The following is a 25,085-nucleotide window of genomic DNA, read 5'->3' on the forward strand; positions in this document are numbered from 1 at the left end:
AGGCCCAACGTTGGAAAATCTGTATTTATTAATCATGATTTACAAAAAAAGCCTATGCTCATGTTTCCATCCAAAATCCAGAAAGTGACGCGTGAACAACGTCCAACTGCTTTTGCCACCAAAACACTGAAAATCTTCCTTTGTCCGTGGAGAAAAAGATCTTTTTTGGGGGGGGATTGTCAAGTCCAATTATGGACCCCCTACCGCCCCCTAAAAAAACGGACTTAGTAAAAACATCATTAGTGAATGTCAAACTTCTTAATCATAACGGTTAGTGTTTTTGGGCTTGTACAGTAGTCCGTGTGAAAACTATTTACAATTAAGTTGTGCACTTGAAGAAGAGAAAGGTCGCCTAAAACTGACCCCCCTCCCCCCCAAGGGATAAACGGAATGACGCAACGGTGTCCATTAAAAAAGTCCAATAAAAGCTAACTTAAAATCTGGGTGAGCTAAAGCTTAAAAGCTTCCCTTCCTTGCTCCGGCACCCCACAAAAAAAGGGGAAGGTGGCAATGGAATTCCGAGGTTTGTAAAGGGGAAGGGGGAGTTAAAAGTGATTTAAAAAAAAAAAACTGTCCTCATCTGGCAAGAGTCATTGGGTGGGTGGGTGGGTCACTTGGTGTTGAGCTCGTTTTCCAGTTCCATGAGCTTGCGCGACGCCTTGACCTTGTCGGACACCTCCTTGCCCTGAGAGAAAAGACGCTGGCGCTCCTTGAAAGTCAAACTCTCGGGAGGAGCGCCGCCCGTCTCCCCCCCGTTGCCGCTGGGGATGTTCTCCTGTTCCTGACTTGATTAAAAAAAAAAGGAAGAAATAAAATCATTAAAATTGAACTGGGGCCATATTGAGATGGGACGTGCGACTCGCCTCTTGGTCCGTTTGTCTCGGGGGTCCTTGTAGAACTCGGCGCCTCCTACAACTCCTGCCGAGTTTCCAGTGTACGCGTTAAATCCTGTGGGCCACAGACAGGCGAGAGTGAGCGAGGGCCGGCGCCGTCCCTCCCGCCGTTAGTCGCCAAGCGTGAGCGAGCCAGCCAGCCGGGTGAGATAGAAACTCAAAAGAGGAGCAAAAGGCACACGGCGGCACTCTAAGGCTACATTTTCAGTGTTAGTTGTGAAAATCCAAGAGGCCAGTGGGGCCATTTTCTAGGCTTCTGTCCAAAATGGAATGGTGAGTGAGACACAAGGAAAGGAAATGAAGAGAACAGAGGAGGAGCTTTTGGGATGGGAAACGTGCAAAAAGGGCCAAGCAGCAGAAGCCTTCAAATTTGTTGGGCAAAAAAAGCAAAAAGCGCCGAGGGGGTGGTGTTAGTGGCGAGGGGCGGGGCCCCGCTGGCGCCCGTCTACAAGCGAGGGCCGGGCGGGGGCAGAGCTCCTCTTTGACTGCCGCCGTGCCTCCGAGCACCTTTGTAAAAAGGGAAAGATACGTTTTGGCCAAAACTGGAGTCCGAATTGGAAAAAAATGAAACTTTTTTTTTTTAGAGAGAAGGCCTTTTCAGAGGCGGCCAGCAGGAGGCAGACAAAGCCAAGCACGACATGCGGCCGGCGGTGGCGACAACACCAACAGTACTATGATTGGTCTACGATGGGTCCATCGGGCGCCCTTTCCTTTGCTTTCCTTGCCGAGGTGGTGGTGGTGGAGGAGGAAGAGGAGAAGGAGGAAGAGGAGGAGGAGGAGAAGGAGGAGGAAGAGGAGACCAACCCCAAAATAGGAGACAAGAAAGGAGCCCTGCTAAAAACCATTCATCCGATTGGCAACCAGATAGCAAGAAGGGAATTTCAACCCTGAGCTAAGAAGACCCAAAAGAAAGAAGAGGAGTAGGAGGAGGAGCTAAGAGGAGGAGGAGCTACGAGACTGACTCTTCTTCTACCTTTGAACGCGCCGGGTTTGGTGGGGAGCGGGGGCGGCCCCGTACTGTTGGAGTTGTTGCGGGCGGGCGGCGGCCGGAACGAGCTAGACAGGAAGATGCCGTCCGAGAGAGGGCGGGGTTTGCGCGCCGTGGGCGGCGGCGGCGGCTGGCCCGACGCCGGGGCCCCGCCGGCCGCCCGGAGGTCGCCGTACGAGCGGCGGCTGGGAAGGGGCTGACCTGACGGTCCGCCTGCCCGCCCCCCCGCCACCTCCTCCTCTTCCTCCTGGTCGTCATCCTCTTCGTCGTCGCCGCCGCCGCCGGCGTAGGCCACAAACTTGGCCGTGTAGAGGGCGTCGGGGGAGGGCATTTTCAGGTAGGAGGCGTTTCTCTGCGGGGGCGGGGGCGCCGGGGCGGCGTTAGTGGGGCCGTGAGAGGCTGGGGCGGGGGGCCGGTAGTCCTTGGGCAGCGGGGGCCGATACAGACCGTCCGGCGACGGCAGCTTGCGCTGAGCTTGCTCGTGCTGCCGGCGCCGCTCCGCCTCCAGGCGGGCGTAGTACTCTTCTTCCTGCCTCCTCTGAGTGGCGGCACAAGGCGGGAGTTAAGTTAAGTTAAGTTGAGTGGGCCACATTGCTGCAAAGGTGTCCTCTTTATGGCTCGGAATGAAAAGCCGCCCCCACTGGAATAGTTTGCCCACCCCGCTTTGAAACAAACAGCTTCTCTCCTTGTTAAAAGGCCGCTTTTAAAGCCAACTAAAACAAGCATGCGGATTGATATTAAAAGATTTTTTTTGTGGCTCCTGCTATTAAAGGGAGGCCTCTGGAGGAAAATGGCACCGTGGGGGTAGGGACCACTGACGGGGAAAATCAAAGTCATGCCAAACAAAAACCACAATGATGATATGAGCACACACACACACACATGCTGGTTCAATCGAAAAAACTCCCGAGAATACATTCTAGTAGTATTGACTTGGGGCCCTCCCCACCCACCGGAACACGGTTCTCTAGCACCCCAAAGCATCGTATCCAAAGAACGGACGGACGTAAAAGAGATGTAAAAAGGGGACCTTTTCAGACGCCGCCTCCCGCTTGGCACGCTCGGCCCTCTCGTCCCTCTCGTCCACCTCCCGCCGGCGGCGCTCCTCTTCCTGTTTGCTGCGCTGGTCGGCCTCGCGCTTGCGGATCTCCTCCAGCTGTTGTTTGCGCCGACGTTCTTCGTCCTGCAACTGCGGAGGAGACCGCCAGAGACGGCCGGTTAGCGGGGTGCTTTCGGAGGAGGAGGGGCCACGGCGCGTGCGCATGCAAGGCCGGACAAATGGACTTTGGCTTTTTTAATCCGTCAGACGTCATTGGCAAAATCATTGTGTTTTTTTTTGGTTCAAACGTAGAAACAAACTGACACGCGCATGCACTCACGCCGAGGTACGTATGAAGAGGCGGCTCATGCGTGGAGACGCACGCGGCGGCCCGGGGAGGACGGCCCGGCCGCCCAATGCAAATAAAAATGACACGAGACCACGTGGCGTCTAACCTCAACCCTTTGACACAAACACAGGGATGCGTGGGAGGCGGGATTAGCAGAGAAAAGGAGCGGGGTGGGCCTGGGGATCATTTGACGGGAACAACATACCAAGTCTAGAACAGAGATAGCTGGGACAGCAGTGGGCTGCTGCAGCTGCTGTTGCGCCTGCTGCTGATGCTGATGCTGATGCCGGACCACCACAACAAAAAAGGGAGGACGAGAACAAGATGACGAAAAAGAACAAGAAGAAAAGTAACAGCGTGAGAGAAGGAGAGGAGGGAGTTAGGACCGGTGCGGGAAAACATCAACTAGCAGAAAAGAAAAAGGCAAGGAGGAGGAAGGAGGAGGAGGAGGAGGAGGAAGCTGGCAATTAGAAGCAACAATCAGTGACCAATTCATTCCTTCCATACATTGTTAAAAAAAAGCTGCCATTCCTCCCAGTCCAAATAGACAAGTTCAAAAATTAATGATTCTTTTGTCTCCTAAACGGAACTAAAGATTGGCCAATCGCAAGCTTGGTCAAGCCATGGCAAAAGCGTGTGGCGGGTGCGCATTTGCACTTTTTTCACCTCTTTGTCAATTATCGGACGCGGCGTCCACGTGTCGTGAGATTAAGAGAGCGATAATCACCCTGGCGCGCTTCTCGGCCTCCAGCCGCTGCACCATCATGACGGTGTCCACGTCCTCGTCGTCCTCCTCCTCGTCCTCGTCGTCGTCGCTCTGCTTGGACTCCTGCAGTCGTTTCTGGAACTGCCACTCCAGCATCAGCTTACGCAGGCGGTCGCTCTCCTCGGCCGTGCGCTCCGATTTGGCCTGGGCACACAGAGAAGGTCAGCCCGGAGGACTAGATTTGGGCTTTTCGCTCCCGCTCACCTGGAGGTCTTGAATCTCCTTGTCCAGGAGGTCCACGATGTGGAGCTGCTGCTGCTTCTCGGCCTTCTCGCGGGCGTCCCGCTTCCAGGGGTCGGGCGAGAGGCTGTCGCTGGTCAGCTCCTCCTTGCTGATGGTGATGTACTGCAGGTCCCGCCGCTCGATGGTGCGGGGCTGCTGCTGGGGCAGGAGGTCTCGGATCACCGTGTCGGCGCCTGCCAAGCGGACGGCCGGCAGACTCAGTCACCCCGCCCCACGGCCCCAAATCAAAGGCCAAAGTCCCCTACCTGGGGGCACGGCCGAGCGAGGCAGGCTGGCCAGCTTCTCGGGTCTGGAGGGCAGCGGGGGCTGAGGGTAGGCGTGGGCCGGGGGGGGCGGGGCCGGCTGCTGGGGGTGCTGCTGAGGGTGCTGCTGGGGGTGCTGCTGGGGGTGCTGCGCCGCCAAGCCGCCGTTGTGAGGCGGCACGGGCATGACGGGGTTGGCGCGGATCTGGCCCAGCTTGCGCTCCTGCTCCCTCCTCTTCCTCTCTCTGCGGGGAGTGCGTTGGTTTGTGGGTGAGGCCTTCGGGCTGCATGGGGATTTCCGGCGTCCGGGCCACTTACCTCTCCTCCTCCAAACGCGCCTTCTCCTTCTCGTACCAGCGTTGCTGCTCTTCGCGCTTCTTGCGGTCGGCGGCCTGCTGGGCCGCGTGGACGGGCGGCGGCGGCGGGGGCATCTCGCCGTGGGCCTCGTACGGGTCGTAGGGGGCCGCCGGCGGGGGCGGAGGGGGCGGGGGCAGGTCCGAGCGCGACGGCGGCGCCGCCGCCGCCGGCCCCGGGGCGGGAGGGGGCGGTCCCGCCTGGTGCGGCGTCTTCCAGCGACCCGGCCCCGTCTTCTGGTTCTTGCCCGACGAGGCGGAGAAGTTGAGGTGCTCCTGGCTGGACGTGGACGACTCTAGCGAGGACGACAACTGCTGCTGAGGAAGCCAGTGGTCCGCTACGCCTGAAGAGAGAAAAAAAAAAAAACACAAAGAGTGAAGCGGATGTCGTCAACCACGACGGCGGTATCCCAGCGCTCCTACCCGGAGGCCCCCTGTGGTAGTCCATGTCCCGGTGCGGGTAGTCCAAGTCTCGGTGTTGGTATTCCTGATGGTAGTGCTGCTGCAGGCGCTCGTCGGGCCGCGGGACGCCGGCCGGAAGGTACGCGTCCTCCTGGGAGTGGTTGAGCCGCTAAAAGGGAGAGAGAGGGTCAAAAGGGTCAGAGAGGTTTCCGCCGGGCTCGGATTGGCACACAAACAGACCTGCGCGCTGTTGTGGACGCCGTCCACCGAGGGGAGGCGCTCCCCCTCGTCCGCGGGCCGCCAGTGCTGCGGGGGTCCCGGGCCGTGGCCGTGAAGGTGGCCCGGGCCGGGGCCCGCCACGCGGTCTTGGCTCCTGGACGCCGGGATGGTGAAGTACTCCCTGGCGTAGGTTTGCGTGGGGATGGGGTACGCCTCGGGACGCGGGGGTGAAGGTTCGTCCTGAGAAGGCCGGCGCGGATATATTAAGAAAAAAAAAAAAAAATCACAGCAAAAGAACTCGTAACGGCGGTCACTCACGTCGGCGCACAGGTTGCCGGTGGAGACGGAGGTGATCTTGGCGCCGGGACCGCTGGGATAGACGGCGGGACTCTGGCCCTGATCTGAGGAGAGAGAGAGCGCCAAGTGAAAGGGGGACAAAGGGGCCATCCATGGCCAGAGATAAGAGAGACGTCTCCTTACTGGCCACGTTGGGACTGGAGCGGTGGTCGGCCCGGTTCTTCAGGAGCCGCTCCTCGCCGCCCATCTTCTTGGCGTCCGGGTAGGCGTCCCAGCCGGCCCGCGGGCTCTCCGGCGAGCCGTTGGCCACCGAGCTGTTGTACAGCTCGAAGCCTTCGCTCTTGGGACGCAACTTGCCGTTCTTCTCGCGCCCCGAGGCTGAAAAGGGTGGGGAGGGCCGTTTGGCGGGGCCGCCCAATCGGACGCTGGGCGAGACGTGGGAGGCGCTCACCTCGGGGCATCAGGGGGCTGGGCTGGTTGAGTAGCGTGGCCAGGCCGTGATAGATGGCGCCCTGCTTGGCCACCTCCAGCGTGACCACCGAGCCCGTCCGCGTCATCAGCTCGGCCGCCCTGCGCCACAAAGAAAAAAAAAAAAAAGAACACAGGCTAAAGGTCCAATGGATTCATTTTTCCATTTCTACCACAGGCTTGAAAATGGCGTCATGTATTTGCTTTGTCAAGGGCGTGTGAATTCCGGCCCCGCCCGGCCACCCTCGTCTCACCTCTCTTGCGACAGGCCCACCAGGCTGCGTCCGTCCACGCTCAGCAACTGGTCGCCGGCCGCCAGACGCCCATCCTGCGCACAGACCAAAAAGGGCATTGGCGGCGGATTGGCCGGCGCGTGGCCACGCAACTACTCATTGCCGCCGCCGCCGCCGCCACCAACCATGTCGGCGGCGCCTCCCTTGACCACCGACTTGACGTAGATGCCCAGTTTCTCCTGGCCGGCGCCCTGCAATGACACACACACACGTGCTTGCAAAAACATAGAAAAAAATGCTACAAAGCAGGCGAGGAAAAGTATTTTTGAAGTAAGTCACAGTGTGTATCCGCCTGAAATGAAAATGGGCTTTTTGGTCTTTGGGGCCCCCGAACAGGAAATGAAAGCGTGTTTCAAAGTAGCCGCTTTGCTTTTGGAATTCTTGCGAAAAGTGGCACCTGAGCCTATTTGCGTTGCGTGTTCAAACAGGAAGACCCCGTGGCTTTTTTTTCTCTCTCCTCTTCTCTCCTCTCCCTCCCTCCCTCCCGCCAGCACCAGAATATTAGCGGCACTTTCCATTGAAACACAGTTTGCCTGACACAAAAAAAGCCACACAGGAAATCAGACATCCCTTCATTGTTGGGCGCCACGTGGGCGGGGCTACATCCCAAGCTATTGTCACGCTACTTCCATTTGAGTAAACAGAGACTAGCTAGCATTTGGCATTCTCCTCCCATTTCAAACATTGTGTTTGAAGTTCCATTTAGGTTAGAAGGCAACAAGACTGACGTTTACTCCCAGCTAGCCACCAAAAAGAAGAAAAGTGCAGATGGCAATAAATAAATGTGTGCGCGCGCACGGGTTGAATGATTAGCCAAGTGTTTCTAAAGCAAACATTGGCCACTAGAGAACATCTGCGCTCTCTCTCATTCAAGCTGACCTGACATGGAAATAGACCACAAACCAACAACTATTTGAAATTGGATGATTTGTCTTAGCACATTTTTCCATTTCTCCTCCCGCTTCTACTCACGGCGCAACGACAGTGATCGGCTGCTCATCCGGCCGACGGCAACATACCGGGTCTTTCTTGCCGACCACGGAGAACCACATGTCCCTGGCTTCCTCCCTGGCTTCCTCCCCGGCCTCCTCCTGCTCCTCCTCCTCCGCACGGCTCGGCTAAAGACGACAACTCCTCGGACGGCTAAATTCCAAACGGCGGAGCCTCCTAAGTTTTGGAGAAATTCTCCCGGCGGCGGGGCGGAGCGTCGCGCGAGCGCAAGGCGGAGCTGGGCCCCGGCGGCCGTGGGACTACCTTTACGTGGGCCAATGGACGAGAGCTTCCTGCCGGCCTTCCTCTGCAACCGCGCAGGAAAGAGCCTCAATGTTTACACTGGGGCCGACTCCCCGAACATTGGACGGCGCTGCCTCCAAAACGGATTACAAGAGATATCGCCAAAACTAAAATGCGCATATCATTTTCTAGCCAAGTCTGGAGAGCTTTGAGCATTCCATTGATTGACAAGAAGCCTCAAAACGTTTCAACGAGTTACTGCATTGGGAAACTGGATGATACGAATTTACGACAACTAAATTGGCCCTTTATCTCTAGCGGCGGTCAAAATTCAATTCGATATCGTCAGAAAGTGGCTCAAAACTCGCAAATACCCCAAAAGGCTAAACAATTCACCGATACGCTAGCAATGAAAAAAAGCAAGTGTGTCTCACCTTGGCGGCCACGATGCTGAGTCCCATCCCGTTGTGCTTCTTGAGCGTCACCGTCACCACCTCCGGCTCCTTCCTCATTGGCTGAGGCCGTCGGTGGCCGAGAGAGGGAAAGAAGAAGAAAAAGTCAAAGTCAGACCTCCTGCCAGTGGAATTCCGAGAGCAAAAGCGGAGGAGGAAACTGCCTGCCTGCCGCTGGCTCGGGAATTTCAACCGCGCCACAGCCGCAGCTGCACGGCCTATGACGCAAGCACGCACGCACGCACGCACCCAAGGAGGGGTGCGCCAAGGCGTTATTTTCAAATTGTGGACACCCGGGCAGAACTCCCGTTACTGGCTATTCTATTAGCCTTTACATTTTAGCTGCAAACAGGGGAATATTGATGACGAATTGATTGACTGTTAATGCTAACACATGCTCAGCTACTTTCAAATGGAGGCACATATGCACACACTTTCAAAAGCCCCACACACACACACACACACACACACACACACGCCTTCTTTTGATGATGGGCAAGGGGACAGCTGCGCCAACCTTCCCACATCACAGGAGAACTTTCCCTCCGACATCAACAAATTGCAAAAAAACCAGGGGGGGTTAGGGGGGGCTAGCATCTAATTTGCACCCACTAAAGTGTTTTTTCCCCGCTTCCTCCCGCGCCATTTAGTTGTTTACTGGCGACGGACGTCACATTTTTACGGTCAACGTGATCCCGCTTTCACTCTAAGACCGCAAAGGCGCCAAAAAGGCCATTTTTGGGTGCGTGCGGCAACTTCTGGGACGTGTCGCCCTTTTAGGAGGACAATGCGCGGCGTTATCGGTGAGCCGAGGCGTCCTTTCGCCACCCTGACTCAGGAGCGCCACGTGGCTATTTTGGGGAGATCAAAGTAACACATTGCGCCATTGTAATTGGCGTCTCCGAGTCAAAGCGTTCCAAAGAGGAGGGCCAATTAGAGGGAAGGCGAGTGCGGGGGCGGGCGCGTGGCTTTGGTGAGCTGGATGCCTTCTAATTAGTCGGCGAGAGAGCGCGAGCGAGCGCGCCGGTTACCGTGTCAGAGTTGTCGACGCCAGAGGTGAAGTGGCTGTCGCAGTCGCTGCCCTCAAAGTGCACCGTCCAGGTTCCGGGCGAGCGTGGGTGGGGGGTCAGCCGGCAGAAACCTACAACAGAAATTATTGTCAATCTTAAAAAAAAATGATATATTTTGCACTATTTAATTTATGAAGGAAGGAAGGAAATATTCTCCTTGTGCTTTCCAAAAATGGGCCCAATATTGAAGTGAATAATGTCCATTTCTTTTGAGGTTCTAAAATGTAAAGAACCTCTCTGGAGGAGCGGGTCCAGAAAGTCCTGCAGTCCGTTGGGCAAGCTGCGCACCACGTCGCACGAGTAGCCGTCCTCGGGCAGCAGGAAGGGCAGCTGCAGGTCGGGGTCCTCCTCCAGCTGCACCTCGCGCCCGTCGCTGCGCGCCAGCTCGTCCGCCGTGTTCTCCGCCACCGCCACCACGTGTTCGATCAGCTCCTGGGAGCAATGGCGAAAGGGCCCACTTTTTTTTAGGCCCGCCCCAAAGCCTGGACGGCGGCCGACTCACGGGCGGGACGAAAGGCTCGTCGGGGGCGCAGTGGTAGTTGGTCATGAGCGCGTGGAGCTGCAGCGAGTTGAGCTTGAAGCAGGTGCTGTGGATGTTCTGCACGTCTTGCATGGAGTACTTGTCCATGGTCAGCAAGGTGGTGGCCTGCACACAGAAAGAGGTTCAGCACCAGAGAGAGAGAGGGAGACCCGGCGGACCCACCTGGACGATCCGACTGAGGTGGCAGTCTGCGGCCAGCTCCAGGCCCTGCTTCTCGGCCCAGGCCTCGATGTGGCTGAGCTGCTGGCGCAGGATGGCCCCCCAGTAGTGGCAGCACAGGCCCGACTCGCTGTCCGTCACCAGCTTGTTGAAGAGCCACATGTTGATGAAGTGGAAGAGCTGCGAGAAGAGCTGGATGGTCAGCGCCGCGTTGACCCGGCAGCGCCGCAGCAGCGACATGGCGCCCGTCAGGGTGTGGAGCACGTCCTCTGCCGGGGAAAGAGAAAAGACCATTTTTTCTTCTGCCACTTTTCCATATTTCTTTTTCTCCCCCGTACCTATCTTGGGCCGCTGGGAGTGGTGTTCCTCCGGGTCGTCCAAGAAGGCCGACATGTAATTGTTGAGGTCGGCCTGCAGGCAGTGGACCAGGTACCTGCCCGGGCAAAGGGACAGACCAAAAGTTGAGCCAAAGCACGGCTGCAATGGCGTCCGCTCTCGACTTCCGTCCACTGACTTGAAGGCCATCTGCACCAGGTGGGCCAGGACGTCCTGGGCGTCCAGCGTGACCCGGTTCAGGTCGCGGTCCTGCTTGATGAAGTTGAGCAGCTCCGAGGCGTTGGCCATCCAAAAGGCCAGCGCGCCCGCAATGTTCTTCTGCTTCTGGAACGTCAAACACAAAAAAAAAAGGGTTACGAATGGATGGCCCTCGCGTCGATGCTCGCTGGCGGCCAAGAAAGAGAGAGAGTTGTTATTGGAGGGATAGACTGGCGCCGCTGGCGTCCACGCAAGGATCGGTCTTTGCCGTCGGCCCGTCAAACGAGGGCGACGCTACTGACCGGTCCAAAAAAAAAAAAAACCCGGAAAAAAACATCAAGTCGACAGAAACCCTTCTCCTCCTCCTCCTCCTCCTCCTCCATATTTTCATCCATTCAAGTTAGCACCGCCTTGTGGACATGCCTACAATGACAGTGCTTTTTTTGACGCTGATAGAGCAGTCAGACAATTTTTTCAATTCAAAACAGATTGGACATTTATCTAGAGTCAAGTGGAAGGGGCAATTTTGGAGGAGGATGAGAAGAGACGGAATGTGTCGAGTGGATGGCCGGATCCGGCGGGTCTATCCCTGCGCACCTTGGGGAAGAAATAAAGTCATTCCAAACAATTCAGACAAGCTGGAAAGATAAAGAAGCCATCGGAGCGGCCCACTTTGTTAAGGAGGAGGCCAGTGCATCCAAAATGAAAAGAAGGAGGAGCCACGTCAAGCGTTAAGATGCTTTTCATACGCAAGCGTCAGCTCGCCTCGTGGCCTTTGGGGGCGGCCGTGGTTGGCTTTTAGTGGCAGGCACAGAAAGCAAGCGGGAAGGCGGGAAGGCAGGCAGGCATGTCCCGGAAGGTAGCTTGTCAGACTTGGACTATTCCCCCAAAAAAGTACCTATGCCTAACGTGGTCGCCCGCACTGGTGGAAGACAATAAGCTAGACGAGTTTTCAAATCAAAAGAAGACGTGTCCGTTTGAGCGTGTATTTGAAAGGGCCCGCCCGCACTTGAAGGCAGAAAGGAGACGCACGGAGAAGAAAAAGAGGGAAAGAGCCAAAGTCAGGAGATATGCTCCAGCCTACCTCATCCTCTTCAGGACTTTCCTGCATGGACGACAGAGGACAGAGGACGGAGGACAAAACAAGAGCAAGAGGAGGAGGAGGAGGAGGAGGAGGAGGAGGAGGAGGAGGAGGAGGAGGAGGAGGAGGAAGGACACGTTGACAGGACAGAAAGAGAACACGTCAACAGCTACACTATGACAACACACACACACACAAAAAATGATGACGAGCCACATTTTGACAGACATGACATTCCAAACCATTCTTCCCGTTTGTGACTAAGAAATGTGTTTAAAATAGACCAATGGCTTGAGAAAATAAATCAATATATGAAATGAGACTGACTATTGTTTTTAGGAGCAAAGTGTCCAATAAAAATACACACACACACACACACAAATAGGACGAACGATAGACGACAAGGAGCGGAGGACGGGTAAAGAGCAAAAGCGAGTACTGACCTGAATGACGCCCTCCATCATGCTCACCATCTTGTTGACGATGGCGATGACTTTGTGCGTGCGCTCCGAGGGCGACATGTCGGGCCGGTAGGCGGGCGACAGCACGTAGCGGCACGCCATGTACAGCGCGTAAGTGGGCGATAGTTTGAAGTGGACCGTCGAGCTGTTGGTGTAGTTGATGATGGCCGACAGGAACGTGTCTTCGGCTAACAAAAAATAAATAAAAAATACAAATCTAAATAAGCACTCGTGAGCCAAAATGGACGCGGGGAGGACTCACAGTTTTCTCGGAACTCGATGCCCGCCGGCAAGGTCAGTTCTGGCCTGTCCTCCTGCGTCCTGGCGTCTTGCGGCTCGCCTCGGATCATGGGCTTGACCATCATCCCGCGCTCCATCTCCAGCTTCCCCGAGCTCTTGCTGGCGGGAACGGCGCCCCCGTGGACGTCCCCTTGGAGGTCAAAGTTGCTTTCGGAAAGTCTGGCCGAGAAAACAAAAATAAACGTCAAGTGCCGTGCTTCTTGAAATGGACGACGTCGGCCTCACCCGGATTTGTGCCTGGCGCGCGTGGCGGCGGCCACGGGGTCCCTCTTGCCGCCCTGATCGTACGACGGGTCCACGAACTTGAAGACGTGCGCCGAGCCGAAGCGCAGCGTGGCCCCCGAGCGCAAGACGGCGGCGTCCGCCACCCGCTGCCCGTCCACGAAGGTATCGGCCTCGGGGCCGCTGGGCGTCACCGTCACCAGGCCGTCGCTGTGCGTCAGGCTGCAGTGGTGGGGGAGCACGCCCGGGAGCTGAACCAATAGTAAGAAAGGCATGAGTCGGCTGGGGCCGGGCCAAAAGGTTCGAGCCGGCGTACCTGGATGGCGCCATCCTCGGGGCAGTCGGAGCCCACCTCCGTCACAATGTGCTGGAGGCGGTACAGCTTGGGTTTGTCCCGCGAGTCGGAGCCGTCTGCGAGGCAAAATTATATTCAGAAAGGATGTCCAAAACATGAGAAAAATGGAGGTATACGGCATAAACTAATTGGCAAAACTGAGTGCAGAAAAGGGACTTCGGGGAAGGAAAGAAAAAAAAAGGAGGTTTTTCGGATACCCATTCATTAGCGTGGACGGCCGCATCTAAAAATAACCCCAAAACAAGACGCAATTGGAGCCTCCTTTCAACACCTAAAATGTCTCAACATCTTAATGCCAATCTTGCACGCCAGGTGGCATTTTTTTTTACCTTCGTGGTGGCGATAGGCGTAGTAGGCATAGTGATTTCCTCGCCCTGAAGGGCAGCAACGGCGAGTAGAAGACATGCACGCCGCCGCCGCCAAAGCGGGAAAGAAAGGAAAGACACACACACACACATAGCAGAGCAACAACATGGATATTATTGGGTTAGTCAAGAGACAAGGAAAAGAGGGTCGAGGCCGTTAGTGGAAAGATAATGTTACTTTGTGGAATTCCTTCAAGAGCCCATTGTTGTGTGTCCAAAAATCAACTCTGTGGGCATTCATGTAAACAAATGACTAGTTTGGGAAGTGATGATCCACAAATATCGGGGGCTATTTTTGTGTTAGCATTGAATTCGAGAGGAAGAAAAGAGCGACAAAGACTAGACTTCCCTACTTGAAACTACACTCCTTTTTTTAGACACTCACCCGGGCTGAGCTCCACCAGGTAGGGCATTTTTTCGGGAGGCAAGCCGTCCTTCCTCATCTTCCTCCCCTGGTAGTCGGGCGGCCTCTTCTTCAGTTGGAACTCCAGCGCCCCTATTCGCAAAAAAAAAGACATCCTTTGACTTTTTTGACCCCAAACACTACACGATGACAACTTGTGGGGGCGGAGCTCACCTCTGTCTGCCGGCCAATCCCGGAAGATCTGCAGCGGACACTCGCCGTCGTCCAGGATCACCTCCTTGCCGGATTTGTCGTCTTGCTGCGGGCGCGACGATGACAGTTTTTTGAAAAGACCCCCCCCCAAAAAAAGCACAGGATTTTTTTGGTTTGTTTCTTTTTACCCGGGCAATGCAGTACTCGCGCGGGTTCTCCTTCTCCAGGCCGTACTTGTCCAGGGCCTCCACCACGGCAAAGTCGGCCGTGTCCCTGGTGGACAGCAGGATGGTCTTGTAGGGGATGTTGGGCCGAAGGCCGTCGGCGTAGATGCGCAAGGTCCCGCCTGCCCACCGACGGGATGGGAAAGATTTTTAAGGCGGGCCCCCTGGGACCGGAGGGATAGGACGCCCGTACCCGAGTCGGGTCGCCCGTCGCCGGTGATGAACTCCTGCATGCGCTTCTCCAGCTTCTGCTGCCGCCGGCGCTTCATCACCACCTCCGGGTTGGAGATGGTCCTGGTGAAGCTGGTCTCCGGCATGTCCTTGTAGACCTCGGCCGCCAGCCGGCTGCTCTCCCTGAAGAAAGGACGATTGCTCAGACGGAAGCGAGGCCGCCACCGTCGCGGGGGCACCCGGTCTTACCCGCCATCCTCGCGACGCAAAGGCGAAGGCTCGTCGCCGTCGCCCGTGCGGGCCGACTCTTTCTCCCGCTTCTTCTCCTTCTTCTTCTCTTTCTTGGACAGGGTCCTTTTGAAGTTCTGGATCACGCCGTCTTTTTCCTTCTCGGGCCCGTTGCTCTGACTCTTCTGGGAGGGAAAGGAGGCGGCGTGAGGCGGGGGCCTTTTAGGACGGCTCCGGCTCCAGCTCACCTTGGGCAGGACGTCGTTCTCGTTCTTGAGGACGAATCGGCCTTCCCGGTCGTCTTTATTCCAGTTGAGCTGAACCACCAGCGGCTTCTCGTCCAGGTCCAGCTGCCGCTCTTCTATGCGTGGGGAAAAAAGAGGGCGTCATTTGGACGGGCCGCAAAAGATGGAAAGGGGGGGGCGAGGAAACTGACCTCCGCTGACGTGGACCTCGTAGAGCGAGTAGCGGGGCGAGGACAGCATCCTCATGTCGGGACGGAACTTCTCGGCCAGCGTCTCGATGACGTCCTGAGTGGTGGCCGTGCTGGACACGCGGATGCACTTGGTGGCAAAGTTGCCCGCCACGCGGTCTTGAAAGTAAAAGCGCATCACGCCATGGAACTCCAAGTCCTGTCGAGGACAAACAGGGGTGAAAAAAATACACAACAAGGATTTCCAAAAAACAAGCATCACTTTCACATGATTTTAACGGGATTAAAAAGAGATCAGGAAAATGAAATCAAACTGAGAACATTTTTGTTGACAGGGGGAAAAAACCTTGACATTGACGTGATGGAATTTGACAAAAGAGTGAGACTGGTGCAAAGGCCACGCCTTCTTTTCCCCAGCGAAAACGCCCTCCGCCACATTAGGAAGGAAAAAGCTGGCGGGCGGCGGAGGGAATGTCATTTAGTGCCGGAACGCGGCTCGGCCTCGTCGCCGGCGGCAACCGTTACCGCGGAGACGAGGCAAGCGCACGCCGGAAAAAAAAAGGACGACCGGTCCAGTTCCAGCGCGGGGAGTTGAAAGTTGGAGCGGAAAGTGCCCCCTTTGCTACTCCTTGACGACACACACTTCGGCCATTTTGCAAAAAAAAAAAACTGCAGGCCAACGATTGAATTGTATTCAAAGACAGAATTCTGAGTAGGAGGTAGGAAATGCTCCACTTGGGTGTGAACACCCGTCACGTCGGAGGGAGGCGTGGCCACACCGGGAGGAGAAAGCCCAGCTGGACCCTTGAAAACAATGGCCATTTGACTAAGGACACGCCCTCCAAATCCACATTGCAACTTCTTTGACACGGATCAAACGATCCTGTAAAGAGAAAAAATACATTTCAATGTTGATGCATTGACTTTGATGGGAACCAGGCAGAAGGCCCACTTCGTCACACATGACAAAGAACGCAAGCCGACACGGACACTCGGGGAAGGCGGCGTCGGGTTTCCGGCCGCCCGCTTCTCGGGTTTCTCAGGTGGACAAAACGCCCAATAAAAACTCCTCCGTGTTTGAACAATACAAGCAAATGGGACTTCTTTGATTCGGAATTGCACCTGCTTACAAAATGGCCGTCAAAGAATAGCGGGTAGTGGCTCTCAAACTAAATCCACATTTGACCAAACGTCCAGAGGAATATTTTGGATGCCGATAGCATGATTTGCTGGGCATTGCGAAACGTCCGGCCACTTTATCTGGAAGGAGCCAAAGTCCGTTTGCATTCCAGGCATTCCTCCCGCTCGGCGCCCTAGCGCCAAATTGTGACGGGCCTGTCGGCTAGTAGGGGGGGGACCGCTTGGGCGTAGCCTCCAGGCGGCCATGTTGATAGGGGTGGCGTTCAAAGTCGACACATTGACATTGAAAGGAAGAGCTTTGGATCGAAGGGAAAGCCTCCGCTATTTACGTCCAATGCAATGGGAGCGGGAGGGGCGGCGTGGAGCCCGCGGGCGCTTTCTGGCAAAGCGGAGCGTTTCTTTGAAACGGGCTCGGGAAGTGGCGGCCTGGCATCGGTGCGTCCTGATTGGTCGTCTCTCTTATCTCTTTTCATTCCTTCCTCTTGAGCTAAAACAAGAAGTGTATTGTGTGTGCTCAGCAGAGCAGGCCGCCCGCCGCCCACCGCCGCCGCCGTCCCCGGTCGTCAAAGGCCCGCCTCCTCCACCCCCCGATTGGCTCCCCGGCTGGCCGCTCTTCTCGCCGGCCAATTAGGTCCCATACATTTGAACTGGACTATCTTTGATGACGGCTCCTGAAACTTTAAGCATTAGATCAAAATGGTACAAGGTGAGCAATAAGTCATTAAAAAAAACAGTCTCGACATTTGGATAGGCATAATTCCTTGATCTTAAAAGAGAATGCAGCCAAACTAGTTTCATCCAAAATAAAGCCAACTTTTGGAAAGTCTATTTTTGCAGAGGTGGCACTATAAATGATTTTTAAAAAATGGACTAAAATATGCACCATGTCTAGCAAATGGTATGGAAAAGAGGGCAAAGGAAAGGCACAATCTGAGCACAGCACACACTTCCTGCGCACTTCCTGCTTCCTGTGCGGGAGGGCGGGATGGCGGTACGGCTTCCATGTTGGATTGCCAAGACTGGATGTCAGCTTTTAGTTCCCAATTGCAAGAGGGGCCTTTGTTGTGGTACAGACGTCTCATCCATTTAAAAGGCTGGCAAAGGATGAACATTTGCGCCTGGTTGGCTGCCATCCCTCCCACTTCAAATGGATTGGACGCCGACGCAAAGAAAATGCTAAAAATGGCCAATGTTATGATGCTTTTCCGCCATGCCATTTGTGGGGATCTGTTGTAGTAGCACAAAAACAAATAGCTTAGCACTGAAACATCTGACAATTAGCTACAATGCGAGCTGGAGTTGATTATGGCTTAAGAAAAAAATGTTTTGGTCGCCGTCTGACGTCATGATGTATTTTCTATAACTGGCTGGGTGTGAAGGGGATGTTTGGGAGGGGGGGGGGGGGGATTAACCAGCTGACATATGGGTGGGGCTCGGCATGGCATAGCAGGGGGGTGTCACGCATCTGTTTGCCTTTAACGGGAACTCTTTTCTTCTTTATCTTTCCTTAATGGGGTTTTTTATCTTAAAAAAATAAGGGTAAAATGATTTGTTAAAATTGTCACATCAATTGTTTTGTTTCATGACTTGTACACATTATATTGGGGGGGGGGGGTAATTTAAGGCTCTATTTTGGGGAAAAGTCATTCAAAAGCAAATGTGAATAATTCAGAATCACATGAATTTTACAAAGTGAAACCTCCAAAAATACATCAAAACAGTTTGAGTTTGTTTTCTTTGACATGACTCAAGCGGATGACAACTTTACACTAGACGTCCATTGTCCACTGGCTCAAGTCTTCCAGTTACCCGGCAATCCCGCAACATCCCCGTTATTGTACGAGCGTCCCCCGCGCCACGCCGTAACCGTCTCATTAGCGTGGCGGCCCTCGTATAGTAACACTCACGAGAGGCCTGGCGTCAGTTAATCAACGGCGGGCGGGCGGGCGGGCGCACACAACCGCGGCCGCCTTCAATCCCCACGAATTAATCGGCTCAAGGGGAGAGCAGGGTACCCCGTGACCCCCCTCTCTCCTTATCCAAGATGGAGGAGGAAGAAGGGAGGGAACGGGGCCCAGGCATCACCCGCCTAAAACGCGGCGGCTGACAAAATCCCCATCGGGGGCGTAAATCAAAAGCGCTCGGCCACGGGACCCCGGGGTTCGGGGGGGATGCTATCCATCCACTTGTTAGACGCCGATTGGAGATTTGGCAGGAATTTGAAGCGGGGGGTGCTGTGGTTGCTTCTGCTTCGGCTCCTGCCAGCCCAGCCCACCAAAGTCGTCTCATAATATTATTGGAATGCAAAATGTTGTTGTTAGTGCTGAATTGCCAAGACAATGAACTGACAAGGGGAGGGAAGCTGGCGTACTTGCTGATTGGAACAAGTTATCGCCGTCACACGACGGTTACAATTGAATAGCATACTCATGACTTGGATACAAGTCGTTGATTTATTCCCCAATTTGTTTCAAATCCTGGCTACGTCCTTGCCGGGTGTGCTAGCCACTGCTACATAGCTTGACGTCTATCAACAACGTCAAATACTAGCATGACTTTGAACAAGGCTTTAAGGTTTCAAAAAAATAACTGCTTTGGAGAGGCGTTTACTTTGGAATGTTTAAGTGCCAAGCAAGCAAACTAGCCGTCGGTAGTAGCCACATTCGTTTGAAATATAGGTCCATTTTAAGAGCTACACGGTCCAACATGACACCTGAACAATTTCCAAACAAGTGGCTGCGGTTTTCGTCCTATTCTGTCGGTTGAATGTGTTCCTAACATGCCGACAGCCACTGTAAAAGTAACTTGTCAGCGGCGTCGAGGTTGGGAAGGGTGTTGTTGTTCCCTCTTCACCTCCAGAACGCACAGCTGTGTCCGGTAGCTAGCTGCTACCTAGCTACGTCAAATCCCAATTTACGCGTGTTTGAGAGGGAAAATACGACGCCGGACGGGGCCAAAATGTCGGCGTGCCTTTTATCTTTCTTTTGAAGCGCGCCAATGTGTCACGTCGTTCGCTTTGATGAGCCGAAAAAGGCCCACGGCGGAAACAATTGTCAGTTTTCCCAATGGACTCTGGTGTAAGTACAATGACTTCCACCTAGCGCGGAACTTGCGGGACTTCCCGACCTAACCGCGCCGCCCAACTCGACTCGTCGTCGGCATTCCCGAAGCGAGGCGGGTCGGCCCGTGTCGAGTCGAGTCGGGTGGAACGGGTTGGGACGAGGGCCCTTGGAACCGCGGCCTAACGTGACAACCCGACGCCGGCCTCCTACCTCTGTGGGCCGGCTAATTTCAAACAGGTCGAGCCGGTTGGCGTTCCAGTGGTTGATGATGTCGGCCAGTTTCCTCCGCTCCTCCTCCCTGTTCCCCGACATGGTGCACCGTCTCTCCGTCGGACAGCCTTCGTGTCAAAATGGCTCTTATAAACAAAAATTAAAAGAAAAGAAAGAAGGAATATATTCCGGCGGAGGTGCCTGGTCCGGACGCCGACGTTGTGGGAAATTTTAGCGCGTATTCCCTCCCCGTCTCCTGGTCTCGTCGCGACTTAATTGCGTATGTGAGTGCGTGCGTGAGACTGGGTTTCGGCCCCGGTGAGGCTTGGCGCGCTCGCGATGCTAGGCAGGACGCGGACGCGCGCCCCAGCGGCCTTAACTATTTCAAGTCTGAACAAACAATGACGACACACGAGAAGCGACGTTGGGATGTGCAGTAGAACCTCACTTATTCGCGGTTGTCACTACACTTGAGTGAGACTTATTTGGGCTATTAAATTCATGTTTACAAGTTCTGTAAAACTCCTTCAATATTTGCACGGTTTATAGCCTGTAATCAATAAAATTACATATCAATTAAAATAAGAAAACATGACTTTTCCTCTTGAAAAAAGCATATATATAATGTAATTTACAAATTATTCTGTGTATATTATGTTATGTGTATATATTTGAGAGAATGGGTGATCTCATCTAAAAGTGGCACAATCAGTGTAAAAAAATGAGCATAAACATACTAGTACACTGATTTTTGTACTATAGGAAGTGTCCGGGCCGCAAAGGGAAACCGCTACGGTGAGATAACACCTCTGCTTCCTGTGTGATGTCAAAGCGTGGCACTGATGGTGTACAAAAAGACCCAGCTCATGTTCTTTTGCCATCTGCTTTCATCTTTTTTCCCCCTTGTACCTTTTTATCTGCTATTTGGTCACACGGCGCACCTCCTCTTATCTCCATTTACGCTCAGTACAGATAGCGACTTCGCACAACTTCTTTTCTTATCGTCTTTCAAACCGCAGCTGAAGCAGTATGTTCAGATTTGGCATACACATTGCCATGTTCGAGACTAAAGTGTTTTGTTTTTTCATTTGTGTCTGACTGCAAAATCTCATTACAGTGCATCTGCCATTAACTGTACTTGATGTCCAATTCATTTTATTAGTCAGAGTAGTGGTGGGCAAACTATGATGTCATTTTATCACCACGCGAGTAGCGATACCAAAACTGGGTGCAACAGTAATTGTGTTTGAATAAATAGACAAATAACTAAAGAGCTATTGTTTAAGCCTTTCTTTTTCGTATGGATTGGACGTTTGTCGCCCGCCAAGCGCGATGACTCGGGGCTTACTTGGACAGGTGTCAAATTTGATGATGGCCGGGATTTCTTTTCATTGGAATGTGTGCCTAATGAGGTGGCCGGGGGAGTGTTTTGTGTCCGGGCTTTTGACACAATGTGTTTTGTTGCGTGTATGCGCGCACTCGACAAAGGCTGACTTAATGTGCTGATGGTGTCGGCGGCTGACACAGATGCGCACTGGCGGCGTCATAACTGCCAAGTCAGACGGCCCATTCCAGCCAATGGGATGATGTCATCATACCCATATCTACAGTAGAAAAAAACTAAAAAGGCAACAAGACTCTCCACTGGATGTCCAATCACTTTTATTGGACCTTTCCTGTAAAATAATAATCTTATTAGAGTTCACAAACAGTCATAAATGAACAGTTTAAGCAAAAAGAAAAAAGGGAATAGTCATTTGAAGGGGCGGTGTCAAACTACAAAGAGCCAGTCGGCCCTCACGTGACTTGATTTTCTGAAAAGGGCGCTGGAAGAAGAATAAAAGTTTGGACAGCGCTGGTTTAAAAGAACATGAGCTCATTATTCTTGACACATTCAATTTTTTTGGTTCTGGCGTGGGAGCGGTAGGATTGAGACCGACTCCACGAGTCCTTTAAATCCTTCCGCGCCTTTAAGACTTCACCGCCGGCTCTTTTCCCTCCCCAATATGGGAAAGTCTTCCGAGCTGTCCGTCCGTCTCTTCAAAGTCAGTTGAAGCCCAATCCGGCACCCTTGGGTCTCTGCAGCGCCCGGATGGGCTCGGTGAGGCCCCGGCCCTCGGGACCCAGGCCCACCCCCGGGCTCCACCCCATGCTCTGCAGCATGCGGTTGCCCACGTTGCTCTCGGGAATGGGCGGCGCGTTCTCGCCCACGGCCACTGGGGGGAGATGGTTTGTTTGCGTCGGCGAGCAGACCAACCCGAGCGGGCGAGGCGTACCTGAGGGCGCGGCGGAACCCAGTGGCGCCGCTTTCCGCCTCCGCTTGACGTCGCCCATGCACAGAGAGCCCAGGTGGCCGCTGGTCTGCCTGTAGAAAGATGGCCGCCCGTGAGCTTTTTTTTTTGTTGCCTCGTTTGTTTGGCCACAACGAAATCCTGCCTCACCTGTTGGCCGTTTTGACGGAACAGCTCCTGCGATGGCCTCGTTCCGTGCGACTGTCCCAGTGCGACTGGGGCAAAAAGACAATTTAGCATTGGAGCGAGTCTCGTTTGGAACAAAATTGGGGCTCCACAAACTATTTCTTTTCTGGACGTTTTAGAGCAAGAGGAAGGCTGACCTGGCCGTGTTCCCTCCTGGAGCCCGAGCTGAACCAGGGCCTGTCGCAGAGGGAGGGAGACTTTAGTTGACAAACGGATGGAGGACAAACAAGAGACCGCCACTGACCGGTCGTCGGCAAATCCTCCGGCGTGGCGGGCACCCCTCGACCCGTCTCCGCAGGGTCCGTGCAGGCGACTCAGCCGGGCGTGGAAACCTGACGGGCAGAGGGCATTCGTTCATCGACATCCGCTTTTTTTTGGGGGGGGGGGGGCGCAACGGGAGTCACCCACCTTTCTTGGTGTCCGGGGTCAAAAGGGGGAAGGAGCCAGACAGAATGTTGTTGAAGACGGGGTCGTTGAGGTCCAGCTCCTCGTCGCCGGCGTCCTTCTCCCACCAGGGGACCACGGAGGCCACGCCGCAGGCGCCCGAGCTCCCTTCGCCTTCGCAGAACCAGTCGCTCTGCTCGTCGTCACCTGGGACAAGCGGAGGCGGGTCAGAGTCGGGTGGCTTCCCGGGGAGGTCAGACGGCGGGCGGCGAGGCAGTACCTTGCCTGCCTTCGTCATTGGTGTAGAGGCCGCCGTCGCTACTGTTGCTCTTGCTGCTGCTTTCGCTGGGAAGCACAATAAATCTTCTTTTTTGACAATTTTACACATACTTTTCTAGAAAAAAAGCCAAAGATAAGGCACCTGTCACTCATCTCTTCGTCGGATCCTTTTTGCTGGTCCAGCTCCATTTTGTCCTTGGCGGCGGAGGCGGCGGGCTCCTCGCTCTCCACCACCACCCCTTCGTCGGTGGCGGCGTCCGCCGCTGTCCCGCGGGGGCCCATCTTCCTCTTCTTCATCCTGTTCTTGGCCACGGCGGCGGCGCCGAGCTCGACGGCCACCCGGCCGCGGGCCTTGGGGACGAAGGGCGGGGCCGGCATCATGGTGGAGGGGGGCTCGGGCTCGGTGGGGGGGTCCACCGCCATGCGCTTGACCTTGCGACGTCGCCGCAGGCTGCGCGTGCCCTCGGCAGAGCCCGGCTCGTCGGGCCACAGGGGGCGCTTGATCCGGCCGGCCTCCGACGTCTGCGGGGCGCGGCGTTTGACGCCCAGCTGCTCGTCCGAGTCGCTGTTGTTGTCGCGAGCCTGGCTGTTGGCAGCCGCACGGTAGTCCTGTCCGCAGACAAAATGGAGGTGAAATGGAAGTGACTTACACTTCAATATAAGGGAAAACTAAAATGTATTCTTCCAAACGGACCTTGTGCTCTTCCACACTGGACTCGGAGCCCTCGCTCAAGTGGACCGTCTCCCACGGCGGGTGCGGATTGTCGGAACGGCGCTTCCTGCCCCGCCGCTTCCTGGCCTGTCTCTTCAGCAGGCAGCCCACGGTCAGGGCGTGGTCGGCGGCGGAGGCGGCGTCGCCGAAGCCGCCCCGCGCCGCCTGCTCCGAGCTCTCCTCCAGGGCCGACACCAGATCATGGACCAGCTCGTCCATCGTCCGGCGAAAGTGCCTGATGGGATGCAAATAGCATGTCAAATCACATGGATTATTACATTTTCAATGTTTCTAGAGATAAGTCTGCTCATGTTGCGTCCATTCTTTTAGCCCCACTGACAATGCCCCAGTTCGAATGAATAAACTCATTTCAATTAATTTTCCATTTGTAGTTTTAGTTAGCAACTCTGGTTCACATTTAACGTTGCAATTGTTTTGACCATAAACAGTGGGACCAATGTTGACCTTTTATGTCAAACACGCCACCTGAAACTCACACTAACTGAGCATTCTTACTACTGGAACATACTTACGCGATTAAATGTGTTTATGCTGCCGCTTTTGTCTTTTTCGGCCATAAGCCTCAACTTAGCTCGCGTCTAGCTTGCGAGGCTAAAAACACAAGTAGCTCCGAGTTGCTCCCTTCTCCCTGGAATCATTTGGACGGCCATTGGAAAACGCAACTGAGCTCTAATCGCCCTTCGCGCAATGTCGCTTACGCTCACGAGTTTGTCGAGAAAGAAAGAAAATACGACGACGCGGGGGAAGCTACGAGGCGAACGGAAGAGCTACCACAGCTAGCCGTAGCATGCTAGCCGGCGTCAGACGACAACACATTTCTTTTTCCTTTTTTGAGGACTCACTAAAAGCACCACCTACCAGCCGTTCCCCGCTTTGCCGATGCCTTTTCGGTTAGCCGCGCGGAACATTAAAGCCACCAAATGCCGAGCACTTTTAACCAGAAATGACGAGAGGACATTTAGACATCACGAGAAGCATCCTGGCTGGCACAAAAGCGATTTGCACCGGAGGAGGATAAGACCGGAGAAAACACCGAAAGCGGCGATAGGTGTTGCGGCCTTCGCTGACCCTGGGAAAATCGCTTACCTGAGCCACAAATCGATGCTTTTATTGTCATTGTTTGAGGAAAGACTTTGCTCTACAAGTCCTTTCTATTTTATTTGAAACTCCAAAAATTTTCAGTCTCTTAGTTTGTACTCACTCATATAGTTTATCTTGAAACACTACCTAATTGTTGGGGTTACCTAAGGGCCTTAAACGAACCAAACCATAGATCAGAGAGCTATGTGATTATAATAGAACTTTTTGACATATGTTCTTATTGAATCATACATTTATTAATTTTTGTGTCACACCATCCATCAGCGTACACAAGGGTATACTATAAGACTTACATATTACAAAAAAGCAGACCACGTGAAATTCTCCTTGGTATGCACGAGAGGTCAGTGTTAGAAAAAACGTATTTGTCGACCATGTTAAGATATTAAGACATTAGAATTTATATGAAAATGTTTTTGTACAAAATGTGATTTTATAATAAAACTACTTGATTACAATGGCATGTTATTGTGGTTAATCACTCACCTCACAATCATGCCTCTCAGGGAATTCGTCTGTTCCAAGATGGCCACCGGGTATACAACGTAAGGCAGGTTCTCCTCAGGGGGCGGTAGTTTGTTTTCTATTCTTTAAACATAAAAAGGTGAATTTACCCTTCAAATTAATTAGCATGTACATATATTGGGATCCAACAGCGAGTCTGCTTCATCGGCGCGGCCATGGGGTCCCCCGGGCTGGTGGTGCCGTGGGCGCCACCAGCACGGGGGACCCCATGGCTCAACTGGCCCCCCGAGTCAAAAA

General features: G+C 54.2%; 2 protein-coding genes and 1 long non-coding RNA gene across 5 annotated transcripts; 1 reads left to right on the forward strand and 2 right to left on the reverse strand.

Moving 5' to 3' along the window:
• Nucleotides 1-10: 10 nt before the first annotated feature.
• On the reverse strand, nt 11-19,695 carry afdna (afadin, adherens junction formation factor a). The gene is made up of 38 exons (XM_077736999.1): nt 19,350-19,695; nt 14,941-15,136; nt 14,753-14,865; nt 14,526-14,689; nt 14,299-14,459; nt 14,070-14,227; nt 13,903-13,987; nt 13,711-13,821; nt 13,290-13,334; nt 12,922-13,016; nt 12,609-12,856; nt 12,346-12,542; nt 12,066-12,271; nt 11,626-11,646; nt 10,522-10,667; nt 10,346-10,440; nt 10,011-10,276; nt 9,810-9,953; nt 9,541-9,739; nt 9,269-9,378; nt 8,220-8,300; nt 6,678-6,743; nt 6,514-6,587; nt 6,243-6,361; nt 5,975-6,169; nt 5,813-5,895; nt 5,516-5,734; nt 5,297-5,444; nt 4,839-5,217; nt 4,656-4,765; nt 4,524-4,619; nt 4,240-4,451; nt 3,997-4,179; nt 3,475-3,549; nt 2,912-3,070; nt 1,867-2,419; nt 864-948; nt 11-785 (listed from the first exon to the last, which is right to left on the reverse strand). Exons 1-38 carry the CDS (start codon nt 19,449-19,451, stop codon nt 611-613), a joined length of 5,874 nt encoding a protein of 1,957 aa, XP_077593125.1. The 5' UTR covers nt 19,452-19,695; the 3' UTR covers nt 11-610.
• Nucleotides 18,702-20,620, forward strand: LOC144210649 (uncharacterized). Its single transcript, XR_013329424.1, has 2 exons — nt 18,702-19,154; nt 19,377-20,620. It is a non-coding gene; the product is annotated as an uncharacterized LOC144210649 (long non-coding RNA).
• A 374-nt stretch (nt 20,621-20,994) lies between these two features.
• On the reverse strand, nt 20,995-24,294 carry gpatch2 (G patch domain containing 2). Of its 3 annotated transcripts, XM_077737255.1 has the most exons (10): nt 24,081-24,294; nt 23,184-23,436; nt 22,632-23,098; nt 22,491-22,555; nt 22,235-22,417; nt 22,071-22,158; nt 21,964-22,003; nt 21,791-21,855; nt 21,626-21,714; nt 20,995-21,565 (listed from the first exon to the last, which is right to left on the reverse strand). In XM_077737255.1, the coding sequence occupies exons 1-10, from the start codon at nt 24,128-24,130 to the stop codon at nt 21,396-21,398; spliced, it is 1,470 nt and encodes a 489-aa protein (XP_077593381.1). In that variant the 5' UTR covers nt 24,131-24,294; the 3' UTR covers nt 20,995-21,395. The 3 variants fall into 3 exon arrangements, with proteins under 3 accessions (XP_077593381.1, XP_077593373.1, XP_077593389.1); XM_077737247.1 differs by having other exon boundaries at nt 20,995-21,714; XM_077737263.1 differs by lacking the exon at nt 24,081-24,294 and adding an exon at nt 23,735-24,036 and having other exon boundaries at nt 20,995-21,714.
• Between the last annotated feature and the right edge of the window lie 791 nt (nt 24,295-25,085).

This window comes from Stigmatopora nigra, chromosome 2 (genome assembly GCF_051989575.1).
Source record: "Stigmatopora nigra isolate UIUO_SnigA chromosome 2, RoL_Snig_1.1, whole genome shotgun sequence".
Classification (NCBI taxonomy): Eukaryota; Metazoa; Chordata; class Actinopteri; order Syngnathiformes; family Syngnathidae; genus Stigmatopora; species Stigmatopora nigra.

Coding starts and splice junctions, on each gene's coding strand:
- afdna (XM_077736999.1), bottom strand. CDS start 19,451: ATGTCGGGGAACAGGGAGGAGGAGCGGAGGAAACTGGCCGACATCATC. Junction 4,620..4,655: donor GGCGCAGCACCCCCAGCAGC/ACCCCCAGCAGC, acceptor ACCCCCAGCAGC/CGGCCCCGCCCCCCCCGGCC. Junction 4,452..4,523: donor TCGCTCGGCCGTGCCCCCAG/GTAGGGGACTTT, acceptor TCCGCTTGGCAG/GCGCCGACACGGTGATCCGA.
- gpatch2 (XM_077737247.1), bottom strand. CDS start 24,130: ATGTTCCGCGCGGCTAACCGAAAAGGCATCGGCAAAGCGGGGAACGGC. Junction 23,437..24,080: donor GGCAAAGCGGGGAACGGCTG/GTAGGTGGTGCT, acceptor GCATCCCATCAG/GCACTTTCGCCGGACGATGG. Junction 21,715..21,790: donor TCCGTCAAAACGGCCAACAG/GTGAGGCAGGAT, acceptor ATCTTTCTACAG/GCAGACCAGCGGCCACCTGG.